Raw genomic sequence first — 12,559 nt, forward strand, 5'->3', positions numbered from 1 at the left:
TTTCCAAAAAGGTTCTTTAATAAATAGGAGCAAACTGACTGACTTTAAAATCTTTGTAGCTCTTTGGAGGCAAATATGCAGGACAATTAGCCATCTGGAGAGCTACTCTACCATGTTGTTTGCTGTGGAATATCATTATCTGTAGATACAACAGAGAAGGTGTGAGGATGATTTAAAGTCACACCTCGTAACTCAGTTTACAAATATACGCCTCCATGTGAATCACATGAGTTATGAAGGTTCTTTTTGCGGAGAATTTCAAACTGGTTGATGCAACCGTGACAAACACGCAGGGGAAAAACACATCAGCTTGAAATGTTTGGACAAACAATGTACAATTTTGATCCCACCAAGATTGTGACTTCTGCCTTTTAAACTAAATGGCAGATAACAGAAAAAACCCCACCCCCACACACATCTGGAGTAAACATTCCACATAAGCAAACACAAGGACAGACCCTGAAGTCCGTGGAGGGATCTAGACACACTCCGGGGCTATCAGCTCATCCCTCCCCCTGACACATTTTCTCTCTCCGTGGCTACGGCGAGTGGTGACAGGTCTCCATTTTTACATTATCTAAATGACAACCACTGGAGGTCCTGTTGTGCTTCGAGGATTGTACTGTTCATGCCTTGTTGTCCGTTCTTTTCCCCAATGTTTCCATTCACGGTTTTCTTCGGTCCGCTACTGTTGAAACAGTATACTAAAAGCCATGACGACGCAGCAGCAAGCCACCCAGGGACTCTTCCGCTCACCTGGGAAAAATGTATAGCGCAAAGTTCAAGGCTACATTGTTTCGCCACATTTCATTGATATAAGAAGAAAAGAAATACTCAAATGTAAAAAAAATGTTTATTAAATTGGGGGCAAACATAGGCTTACCTATTCTGGCACACTTCCAGAAAATTCCAAGAATCCTAAAAGATCAAATTATTTTGAAAAATTAGAAGCAGGAATAATTGCCAAAAACACAAAGGATTCAATTGTGGTGATGTTAAAAGAGGAAAAGAAGCTGGGTTTAATGTTGATATGTTACGGTCGGAGCTACAGTAACTGAGATTCCGGTCATAACTTTACAAGAGGACTGCAAGCACATCGCTACAAAACCCAGGCAGCCATCGGACATCCCTTCCATGTAAGGGGTGTAACTATTGGAAGAGAGGGACAACAGGTGAGTCGTATTATCTCTAGTGACAGCTGAGGCAAATGTGGCATTCCAGGCCTTCACTTTTCTGATGTGCGCGTCAGCCTGTTTGAAGGTGCGAGTGTCTGCAAGTGTACATGTTTAAAAGCCAACATTCATCCAATTTTTAAACTGACTAGATGGCGCCAGCATCCAATTGTGAAATATTTTTTATTGACTTAGGATAACCCAGGTTTTAAAGTTTAAAGCATTTTCTAAAGTTTATGAAAAAAAATATTTTTAAATAATGTACAAATGTGTTTTAGTCTGTACAAAACATAAATTCTCCCCTATCCCTGCCACACAAGAATCATTTGAATGTGTGGCACAACATCTGCACTAATAGCAGCTCATGCCTTAAGTCAACAAATCAAATATGAAGGAAAACTATTAAATTAATCCCAAATGCCACTCAGTCTCTGAAGAAAACGCCCCTCCCTGCTCCAATGATGTACGTGTGCAAGAAAGTGTGAGAGAGTACGTCTGGCTGTTTCTGGGCTGTGCCAGACATATTACAAGTGAATCATGGAGTTTGTAATCCAAGAATAATAATGATCCAGTGATGATGAATATTTAGGCCTTCTGCTAGTTCACATGCCTCAATGAGGAGCTTCTTACTATACATGCACACTCTATTCTGATTCTAAATGCACTGATTCTTGTTGGAAAATTTGTTTTTTTTAAACCACAGAACGAAAACAAACAGCTCTCATATAAGTTGAAATACAGAAGTGAACTATTTGGAATCAACGGTTGAAAGCAGAATGTAATGGATTAAACACAAACCATTTGTCTTAAGATTGCTTTATCACTGCATAGTAGCAAGCACTGACTACAAGGAGAGGGGCTATATCATTAGGCTTTTCTGGTTTAGACTCAGATGAGTGTATTATTAATACTAATGATTTGATTATGCAGTTTGATATAACATGGTGTCCCATTCAAAGAGGCAAACAGGTCTTGAAAGGGTCAATTAATCACTGGGAAGACTTCAATGGCAGCTTCATTGTAAAGTATCCGATCTTACCCGGTTTTATTCTTGTCTAGCAGGCTGGGAGCCAGCGCTCTGATGTAGGCACATGTGCAGATCAGGAGGAGAATCACTGTTAACAGTGACTGGAAGTTGAAAATGGCTGACTGCAATATGAAAGAGAATGATATATTTAGTACAGACACAACCTAGCGCACCTTACCAGCAACAGTCTAAGTCATATACATTCGAGACACTAACTTCACTTTCGTTAATTTCGATTATCCTTTATACAATTTTTCAAGATCAACCACCAACCTAAAAGATATGGATTAATAAAGGATTATTAAAGAACAATCTAAATATCATACTGCAATGTGTCAAAATTGCAACACAAGGCTGCTTTGAGCTATGCATCTTATTTTAGTGACACTGAAAACACATCAGACTCAACAGTAGATTAACTATTTCATGTTTGTTTTTGTGTATTTAAATTGTCCAGCTTTTCACCACCTGTGTGTTGATGCTCCTGACATGGTGAGCGATTCTCAATGAGGATGACAATAAAATCATTGTTCACCAACATCAAAATGTGTACAATACTATTAAGACGATCGGATTGTTAGCGAAATGCATACATTATAACCATATTGAATTCAACGTATGCATTTTTTATTTTGTACGTTGTATAAAGGATATTACTTATGTTATCCATCTTCCCTGGCCGTTGTTTGTTTTGCTTACGTTAACGTTACACAATTAGTTTCAAGAAGAAAGTTTAAAAAAAATGGTCTGCTCTTCATTAAAATGTCATTTTAATAACATATTCAGGGAAGAAATCAAATTTAAAAATGTGCTTATATTATTCCCGTTCTTACCACTTTATAAACTACAACCTTGTAACGCCAATTAATCAATAATATGCAACAGAGCCAAACATACAAACGCATGCTCCCTGAACTAAGTGCAACTACGTGGCACTCGCCTCAAAACACAGCGATACGAACATCCAACATTTCCATCAACTCGTGATAGTTTAGGACTTTATTTATCACACAACTCGCACGAGCACACGGTCGAATCGCGCGTGATGTAAATATATTCTAATTATATTTAAGAACAGAAACATACATGTGGTGGATTGATTTGCTCAACTTTTAGCATCGTTTAGCTAGCCAACGCTAGCGGGCTGGTTTAGCATTGTATATCAGTCCTGCTTAACACCGGATGTTAGCGCGAGTGTCCGTCGCCGTCTCTTTCTGACACAGAATACACGTAGATATCGTGTTGTAGATCACGCTTAAAACACTTTGTAAAAAGAGCAGGAGCACTTAATGTATAAAACAAGCTTACCATTTTTGTTGTGAGTCAAAGCCACATCACACTTCCTGCTTTCTTGGACGTACGTAACGTAACCACAGAGGTTTACGTACCGCGACACGTCCTGTGCTGCAAATCTCGTTTGCTGATTGGTTGATAACACAGCAGTTGAAAGTTGCCATTTCTGTCAAAAAAACATGAACTGGGAGTTTCATACAAAATGCCCTCGTTTGGACGTCGCACTAGTTAGCCCATACAGTACCGTAAGTATTTTAGGAGACATGTACGTTAAGTGTTTTAATACATTAGTGAATGTATTCTGTTTGTTAGAGCACGTTAAAACTCGGAGCCTTGACGTCGAGGGCACATTATCTGTGACGTTACCGAGGGTATTACTTTACTTTGTTCTTCCACGGTGTACTGTTGATACAGTTAGTGGGAACATATTAGGCTGCACATGCTGTCTCGTTCGAGATGAGCCAGTCCTGCGCAGAATCGAGATTTGTGTCCGACTGGATCCCGACTTGGTATGACGTCATGCACATGTGGGCAACGATAACCTCACGAGAGCCAGGCGCCGCCGCTGCTCTTCACCAACTGCATGACTTAATGCATGATGGGAAACGCCTGGCTTTCGCCAGATCTGAGAGCTCTTAGATTAGACAACAAACACCACGTTTTGTAGAAAATTCTATTTTTTTGTGCAATTGTAATACTTAACGATAGATTGTTGGATATTAGTCGCATGCAGTGCAATGAAGGTTTAATCTATAAACATATCTTGTGTGATAATAACACATTTTATTTATAGTACACACATTAAAAAGAGCAGCAAAGTGTTTTACAGGCAGACATAAAAAAATAGCATGTATTTATTTTTCGATTTCTCAATAGTAAAAATAATCCTTTGTATTTCGTGAAGCATTTTGTAACCTTGTTTGGATGGGTGCTTTACAAATACAAATACATAATTATTAATATTATTAAACATATAGAGAAATTGGTCTGGTATTTATAGGAACATAAAAGACCCTACCCTCGTTTTTGGTGATGTGTGACTGTGTGGTTCACTTTTCCCTGAGAGTTTATACAATTAAGTCCCCTCCCTCCAACCAGCCACCGCATCATCGTGATTGCATTGAACCCATGTTTCATAAATCCCCATCAACCCTTCCTTCACAGACACTCCTGGAGATCCTTTTCATGTGAGAGGAAATCGGTCAGATTGTAAATAATGTTTTGTATTTTTCACTTCAAGAGTGAATAAGCGAATTCTCCGAATGAAGACTGGTCTCTGACAGCAAAAGATGAACAGGGTTACTTTAAACAGACTCACATTCCTCTAAATGTGATTTAAGTTTTAGAGTGCACCGACCAAGTGTTACAGAAAAGTACATGCCTGATTACTGCAGTCAAATCAAGGCTTGATGTAGCACTAGTCTGCCCTATATCTGTATTACAAGGTTATGAGGTTAAACATCAGGTCAAACTCGAAAGAATAACATTAATTATTAGATGCCAAGAGTAAAAGATTCTTCACGCAATGGTAGATGTTTGTTTTGAGTTGGGATTTTAGGGAAAGTGATTCTGTAAATATTACAGTGACAATGGTCACATGGGTTCTTTGCAGTTTTGACCCTCAAAGAAAATATGACCATGGCAAACTTCAGAGCAGATGGGAAGGCTAATTACGCACCAAATGTTGTGCTATCACAGGTTGTATTGCGCCTTGGTCTCTATACTTTTAAACAACCATAATCTTCACTGAGCATTTCCTTAACTCTGACAAAGCAGGGCTTACGTTTTCACACATAACTTATTCCTATGTGAATATTGGAGATATTAAAATGAATATGTATACAACATTATAAGAAAGAGCTGAGGTCTGGGTGACAACCCTTGCAGTCTAGCAATGTATGTTTGTTCAAAAAGTTTGGTGTTTAGTCATCTCTTCAAGGGTTGACACTGTTCGCTGTTTGATTGTGCCTTATTGCTGTTTTATTACAAACAACCAGTAGTACAGTTTCTCGTTTTGAAATGTGTTATTGACTGAAGTAATGTTTGTTCTTTGTGTGGTTTATATAGAATTTTAAATTGTGGAAATTATGAATTATTGCACTAGACTATCCAGCATTAATTTTCTCTGTACAAGGATTATGTCTCCTCGCAGGACCTTTTATAACTTTAGTTGAATTATGCTGCCAGCAGGAGTGCTTTTGTTGTTAGCTGCTGTTCTCTCATCATTGTTTCACCCAATTTTACACACAAGACTTGCACAAGACAAGATTTTCATCCTGAAAATGTTGTATTGGAGAAAGCATGAAAGGAAAGTCCAGTGAAAGTACAGTGAGAGGGCTGGCTTACTTGTCCGGACCCATTAAAGAGACGGTTAAGTGGCGTGGCTATTTTCGACTCTATATGAGCTCCTCATTTAAGACACAAGATGCATAATTAGAGGCTCTTTGAGACTCATTTTCTGGTACTTCCTGCACAGTTATGGCTTGCAGTCTTTCACATGCGGCAATGCTGAAGAAATGACAATGAAAAGGTTGAGCAAAGAAATTATAGAGGGAGCAAGAGAAGAGGATAAGGGTGCAGTGTCAAAGCTGTAGGCTTTGGTTGATGATTTAAGCATTCTAGTAATCGTGTCCGTCAATCGAGTAACTGAACAGGAAGACTTTGTGTTTTTGACTTTGAAGGTTTCACGCAGCTCTCCATTCCTGAAAGACAGCGCTGTTTATTTAATTGGAGTGTCCTTCTGTCATTACCACAGGGTCATTGCCCCTGCACAACAGATGTTACAGTAACTAATGAGTAGCTGGGCTCACTTTATGAGGTTAAAGTTGAACCCTTCAGCTCCCTCATCTCGTTTCGTTCGGCCACACCCCTTCGTGAAGCACAAAGGGTCAACTTTATTCTGCTGCAAGGTTCTTTGTGCATGTTCACATGTGTATGCATTGGTGTGTCACGTGTCAAATCTCTGCTGTATGTCTCATTTTGAATCACCATGACCACCTGCTCTGTCAGTGTATATGGCAGGGACGCAGAAGAAGAACACCAAAAAAAAAGTGCTGTCACGTCCTAACTTATAGCACAGTGTCCAAAGGCGCTCATTTTCATTTTTTCAAACATGTCCAGCTTGGCTAACTGCCAATTTAGCTGTCCTTTTCCCTCCATACATGTTGCCCTGTAGTTAAGCAGGGAAGATGTCCAACTCACCTCTCACTTCACGTGGAAGCAGTAATCACATGTTCTGGACTGGACATCCGTAATCAAGTAAAAGTTTCTCAAGAAAAAACAAAACAAGAACAATGTGTTGCCCATTCACCCAGAGGACATAACATGGACAATCTGATGGATCATATTAATCCTGAGATCGACATCGTTTGTAACTGATCTGTGGAACATAGGCTGCTCCTTTGGCAGGAGACTTAACTTTAACTGCAGCAGTGAATCAATTAGCCCGAGGGCACGGTGACATTATCAAACAAGCTTGCTCAGCACACTCATTGAGCAGTGTTGTATTGGCAAATAATTATTTAGTTTTACAGTGTGAAGTATGTCTAAACGCATGGATCCCACAGTGTTTGCTTTGCCCATTGTGCATTGGCATGTCCATGGATGAATTAGCTTGAGATGTGTCAGGCTGTAGCAACAGTTCTTTTCTTCACTTCCATCAAGGGAATCCCTTACATGTGATTGAATGCATGGCATGAAGGGCTGTCATTGGTCATTGCTGTAGATTTTTAAATATGATGGCTCTTGTGTAAATGTGATGTATCTCCAAAGCTATTCACAAAGATATCAATAATTTTGAGATGGAAAAAATAGTCCACGCAGCTGCAGAATCTTAGTTAATCTTTTATCTCCAGTGTAACATGACGTTTTAAAATGTTACAAATCTTTGTGAGTCTAATTGAGCTTAATCTACTCTCTAGTGGGTGTTTCCAGACTTGATTCTTAATTATTCGCATACTCATGAGATTTAGTTTAGCAAGGATGTTCAGACTCACTTAAAGAAATATAAGAACTGTAGATGGATAAATGTACACGTTGACTTAAGTCAGACAACAACTGGGTGTTTTGGGGAAGATTCTCCAATTTATCGTTCACAGCGTGTAATTACATGGCTGGTGGTCAGTGAGCCCACATAAAAACTCAGAGAGACACCCTTTTTAAAGACACACACACACACACACACACACACACACACTAAAAGACATTACAAAATCCAAGAAGTAGACAATGAGGCTCATTAATGCAACTGGAACACACAACTGTACAACATAAAAATGGATTGTTACGAGAGCGGTCTTTGAAGGAGGTCCAAGGATCAAATACAAACAGAAGGCCTACAAACTATCTTAAACACAATTCAATGAGTCCATTGTTGAAAATGAATCAGAAAGGCACTCTTATAAAATTCTTGATTCCTATCTTTTTTTGCAGGTCATGAGTGGTACAGTCCGACAGATTACTGTAGCTACTGATCCAGGCACCCCTTACTTCCTGCGAGTGGACTGGGCCTTAGACCTGGGGGCTGGATTCACATTAGCTCTCACTGATGGCAGCTCAGCATGGATCGGAGAGGGTAAAGACTTCAGATATGCAAACACAAAAATACATACCAAATCGGTGACCACTCAAATGATTCACAACGTTAAAGTCTCCCACTTTTGTCATGACTGAACCCACACTTTTCTTATCTTATGTGATCTGCAAATAATGAAATCCTTTGGCCATTGACTAGACTGCATTGTCACCAGGTTTACCATTCAGCAGACCATCCAAACTGTGTATGCACCTGGCTGACCCCATCTCACAATATTGAAACTGTTGGTCCTTAAACCAGAGGGACAGCAGTGAACTTGTTTCTTTACCCCCCCCCCCCCCCCATCTTTTCTCTCTTGTGCTGCAGCTTACAGGTGTAGAAAGTAGATTAAACTCTACAAGGCTTGTCTGTGTGTGTGTGTGTGTGTGTGTGTGTGTGTGTGTGTGTGTGTGTGTGTGTGTGTGTGTGTGTGTGTGTGGTTGGTTGGTTGGTTGGTTGGTTACAAATACACATGAGTACATTTTCTCTGGAAGGACACCTGGAACATAACTGCTCCCTAGTTTTCTATTGCTGTCCATCTGCAGAATTGACAGGCAGAGATGGGGTTGTAGAGCTATGTGTGGGCTTCTGGGTCGTCAGTGTTTTGGTGTTTGATGTGTTAATTGAGACCCTCAGCCCCCTATGAGCAGCTGTGCAACAGGTGACGACATTCCCCTTGGTTTCTGTGCATGCTTCCTTTTGAATCCGCTTTCACATGCAACATAATTAATGTTTTTCTCTGCAGTCTGCCATCACCTCTTTGCCCTTCTCTCAACTGTACAACTTTAACATGATGCAACAATTATATAAATGCATTCCTTGTGTCCAGTTTCAGAAGATGAGGTGACAAGGGAAGCCAACAATGTGGGGGCCACAAGGGAAAGATATGTTGAGGATCTTTTCCAAGCACTAACAGGAGGTGAAGGAGAAAGGAGAGGAGGCGACATGGGGGTCTATTCTTTCCTCTTCTCTCCAGATCGATGTCATCTCTCATATCAGAAGATCTGCAATGACATGTCGGTGAGCAAAAGCTTTGGTTAGATTTTTAAAAAGAATAGCACATCACTTACAACAGCAATCTGACCCGCGCCAAGGTCTTTGTAAATTGGACTGTTATTGCAATGAGGCTAATTTAGATTAGAGTAAATAAAATGTATTTAGTAGAGCCCAAAATCACAAATTTGCCTCAGAGTGCTTTACAATCTGTCTACATACGACATCGGTTGAGGAAAATCTCCCCCCAAAAAACTTTAACGGGGAAAGAAAAAAAGAAGAAACCATACAACATAATAATACATTTATTTTATAAGGCGCCTTTAAGAGGATCCCTCTCCCAGGATGGACAAAGGTGCAATATATGTCATGTGTACAGAATGAAAAACATCATAGAGTTTCAACACATTCAATGCATATGATATAAACGATTCATATATTGAGAGTAGTAAGCAGATTAATGATAGAAACATTCTGACTATTAATAATAACAGCAGCAGTGGATATAATGTAATAATTATAATGATTGTAGCAGTGGGTGTCAGCAGGGCCATGGCAGGAGGCATGACCACGGTCCAGATATAACATGATCCATGTAAGCCTGTGAAGTGTGAAAGCAAAAAGACTCTAGAGAAGAAGCCAAGTTAGTAACGTACATTAATGGGACATGAATTAATACAAAGGGAGACAGAGAAGATGAGAGAGGAGCTCAGTGTATCCTAAGATGTCCCCCAGCAGTCAAGGCCTATAGCAGCATATCTAGGGGCTGGACCAGGGCAAACCTGATTCGGCCCTAACTATAAGCGCTACCAAACAGGAAAGTCTTAAGTCTACTCTTAAATGTGGTGACTGGTTCCACAGAAGATAATTGTGATAACTGAAGGCTCTGGCTCCCATCCTACTTATTAAGACTCTAGGAACCACAAGTAGCCCCGCATTTAGTGAGCGCAGCTCTCTAGTGGGGCAATATGATACTACGAGCTCCTTAAGATATGATGGTGCATCACCAATCAAGGCTTTGTAGGTGAGGAGAAGAATTTTAAATGTGATTCTTGATTTTACAGGGAGCCAGTGCAGAGCAGCTAATACAGGAGTAATGTGATCTCTTTTCTTAGTTTTTGTGAGTACACGAGCTGCATCATTCTGGATCAACTGGAGGGACTTAAGAGACTTATTAGGGCAGCCTGATAATAAGGAGTTGCAGTAATCTTGTCTGGAAGTAACAAACGCGTGTGAACCAGCTTTTCTGCATTGCTTTGAGACAAGATGTGCCGGATTATTTTTATCATAGAGAAGAAGGGAAGGTTGGAGATTGTAGTCTGTAGTTAGCTTTGTAATGTAAATGTAATCTATCTGCTGTTTACCTTGTGATCGTTGGGACCAAAGATGAACTTAATGTTGGTCCCTGTTAACGGGACAACAGGGACCAACATTGTTAACTTAATGTTGGTCCCTGTTGGTGGAGGCTAACGAAATTAGCCTCCACCAACACCACCCAGTTTAAATAATTCCAGCAGCAGCTCTGAGACTGCTGCGGCTCTGTAGTACTCACAGGAATGGATTTTGGGTGCTCTGTATCATTGTTCAGGCGCACATCACACATAGTTAATGAGTTCGCTATACCACATTTGGTTCAGTACTCTAACTGGGTATGGGGTAGCAACAAAAGTATTGAGGAATCTGTTGTTGAAGATCAATTTTTTAGAGAGTTCATTGTGCAGATCTCTCAGTAGATCACTCTTGATTCCACAGCATGCACTTCCCCCTTGTCGCTGTTCCCTGAGGATAAACGCATCTAACGACATACAACAAAATAGAAAGGAAGTCTTATTCTTTACAGGGGGCTGTTAAAAAGATAGGCATTATAGTGTACCCACATTAAAGCAGAATTAGAATGGCTTGGTGGCCTTCGGGCCACTGAAAAGCCAGAGATAGGAATCATTCAGTCAATATAATATAAGTCAGTTGTCTAACAACCACAGCTCATAAACGCTTGGGGGAAAAGGTTTGTTGATTGTTGGTTTGGGAAATGGCAAGGTGGAGCTAGTTTGCGTTCTTGTAAACAATCAGTTCTCAAGATAAAAGTATTGTATTGCTGTGCTAAGGCAACTCTTACATAGTTCACAGTGAGCGGCAGGTTTGATCAGTTCTCGGGGCTTTCAGTGGATTTTGACGTTGTTCTTCCAAACTGTGAGAGCATGCTGTTGCCTCCGGGGAGCTTTTGGTCCCGGGGCTGCTGCAGGTAGAGGAGACCAGAGGGAGAAGGCCAGGGGGTTAGGAACACTGCAGAGACCATAAACCCTTGATTTATGGATAGGGCCGTCCCCATCTAACAATGTTAGACAACAGTAGATTAGAGCTTTTTCTTTTCTTTCTCCTACTCCCCCAGGCTTTTTTTTTGTGTCTGAGTGAGGGTTGTGTATACACATGTTCATGTCTTTGTGGTTGGACATGTGTGGAGATACTGTTGGTCTTAAATGAGGTGGCCAGGCCTTTGACATTCTTGACGAAACGGTAGCTATAACTACATCTCATACTTCAATAATGAAATTATGATATCAAGAAAATAAGTTATGGATATTTTAAAGAACACACCTTTAGTCATGTTTTTTGATGCACTCCATTTCAAATGCATAAACACACACACACACAATATTTCCCAAAATGTAGCTCAGTTTGATTATTATTGTAAGTTGTACTATGATTTATTAGTTTTACTAATATGGCCGTAGAGATACTACTGGGGACATCCCTACTAGTAACATTGGTGGATCAAAGCTTCTTTAATGGAATGATAGTTCATTGATATTGACAATAATTCACGATGCATTTCTGATGCCTTAATTATTGTAACTCTTAGTGCATCAGTGCACTCCATATAAAACCCAAATAAAACCATTATATTCTAAATTAAAGACATTAACTCTTTTTGTGCAGTATGTGTGTGGTAGACACAGATTTAATCCCTGAGGGCTATTTGCATTAAGTGCTAACTACCACCCTTGTCCTTCTTCTTCTTCTTCTTCTTCTTCTTCTTCTTTTTCTTTTTCTTCTCCTCCTTCATCTCCTTCTCCTTCTCCTGCTTCTCCTTCTCCTTCTCCTTCTCCTCCCTTGTTTGCCTTTTTATTTTCCAACACGTCAGAGGTTAAAAAAATGGAACATATTTTCCCAGCCAGATAATTTCAGGGTGCCAAATGAGGCAAGTTTACTTTGGTAATAGAAGAAAAAGAGTCCAGAGACTAAAGAGAACTTAACCTGACATTAATATTTTATGATTATGACCCTTGAAGTTATAATGATGAATGTAATTTGTGTGTATCTGTTGTTAAACTGCTACTAAGCAGGTGTTTTTCATGGCTCTCTTGCTTAATGTGTGTTTAAATACCAATATGTCATTGGTAGAACAATAAATATTCTAGTACTGACACTTATACAGACACCGAACGTTCTGAGTACTTTGGAGCATTTAAGTAGAATTAACAGATCCTGTTATCACTTTTT

General features: G+C 39.8%; 2 protein-coding genes across 5 annotated transcripts in view; one reads left to right on the forward strand and one right to left on the reverse strand.

The window, feature by feature from the left end:
- tmem167a (transmembrane protein 167A) lies at nt 1–3,641 on the reverse strand. The gene is made up of 4 exons (XM_034540792.1): nt 3,508–3,641; nt 2,212–2,321; nt 884–918; nt 1–756 (listed from the first exon to the last, which is right to left on the reverse strand). Exons 1-4 carry the CDS (start codon nt 3,508–3,510, stop codon nt 686–688), a joined length of 219 nt encoding a protein of 72 aa, XP_034396683.1. The 5' UTR covers nt 3,511–3,641; the 3' UTR covers nt 1–685.
- LOC117735885 (DNA repair protein XRCC4-like) overlaps nt 3,610–12,559 on the forward strand; it is a 27,997-nt gene continuing 19,047 nt past the window's right edge. For all 4 annotated transcript variants that reach the window (XR_004609940.1, XM_034540789.1, XM_034540790.1 and 1 more), the window contains exons 1-3: nt 3,610–3,737; nt 7,924–8,065; nt 8,895–9,085. Coding sequence is in view for 3 of the 4 variants with exons in the window: in XM_034540789.1 (XP_034396680.1) it covers nt 3,672–3,737; nt 7,924–8,065; nt 8,895–9,085 (399 nt within the window). In the remaining variant the exon portion in view is untranslated. The remainder of the gene's footprint in view (nt 3,738–7,923; nt 8,066–8,894; nt 9,086–12,559) is intronic.

Source organism: Cyclopterus lumpus, chromosome 9 (genome assembly GCF_009769545.1).
Source record: "Cyclopterus lumpus isolate fCycLum1 chromosome 9, fCycLum1.pri, whole genome shotgun sequence".
NCBI lineage: Eukaryota > Metazoa > Chordata > Actinopteri > Perciformes > Cyclopteridae > Cyclopterus > Cyclopterus lumpus.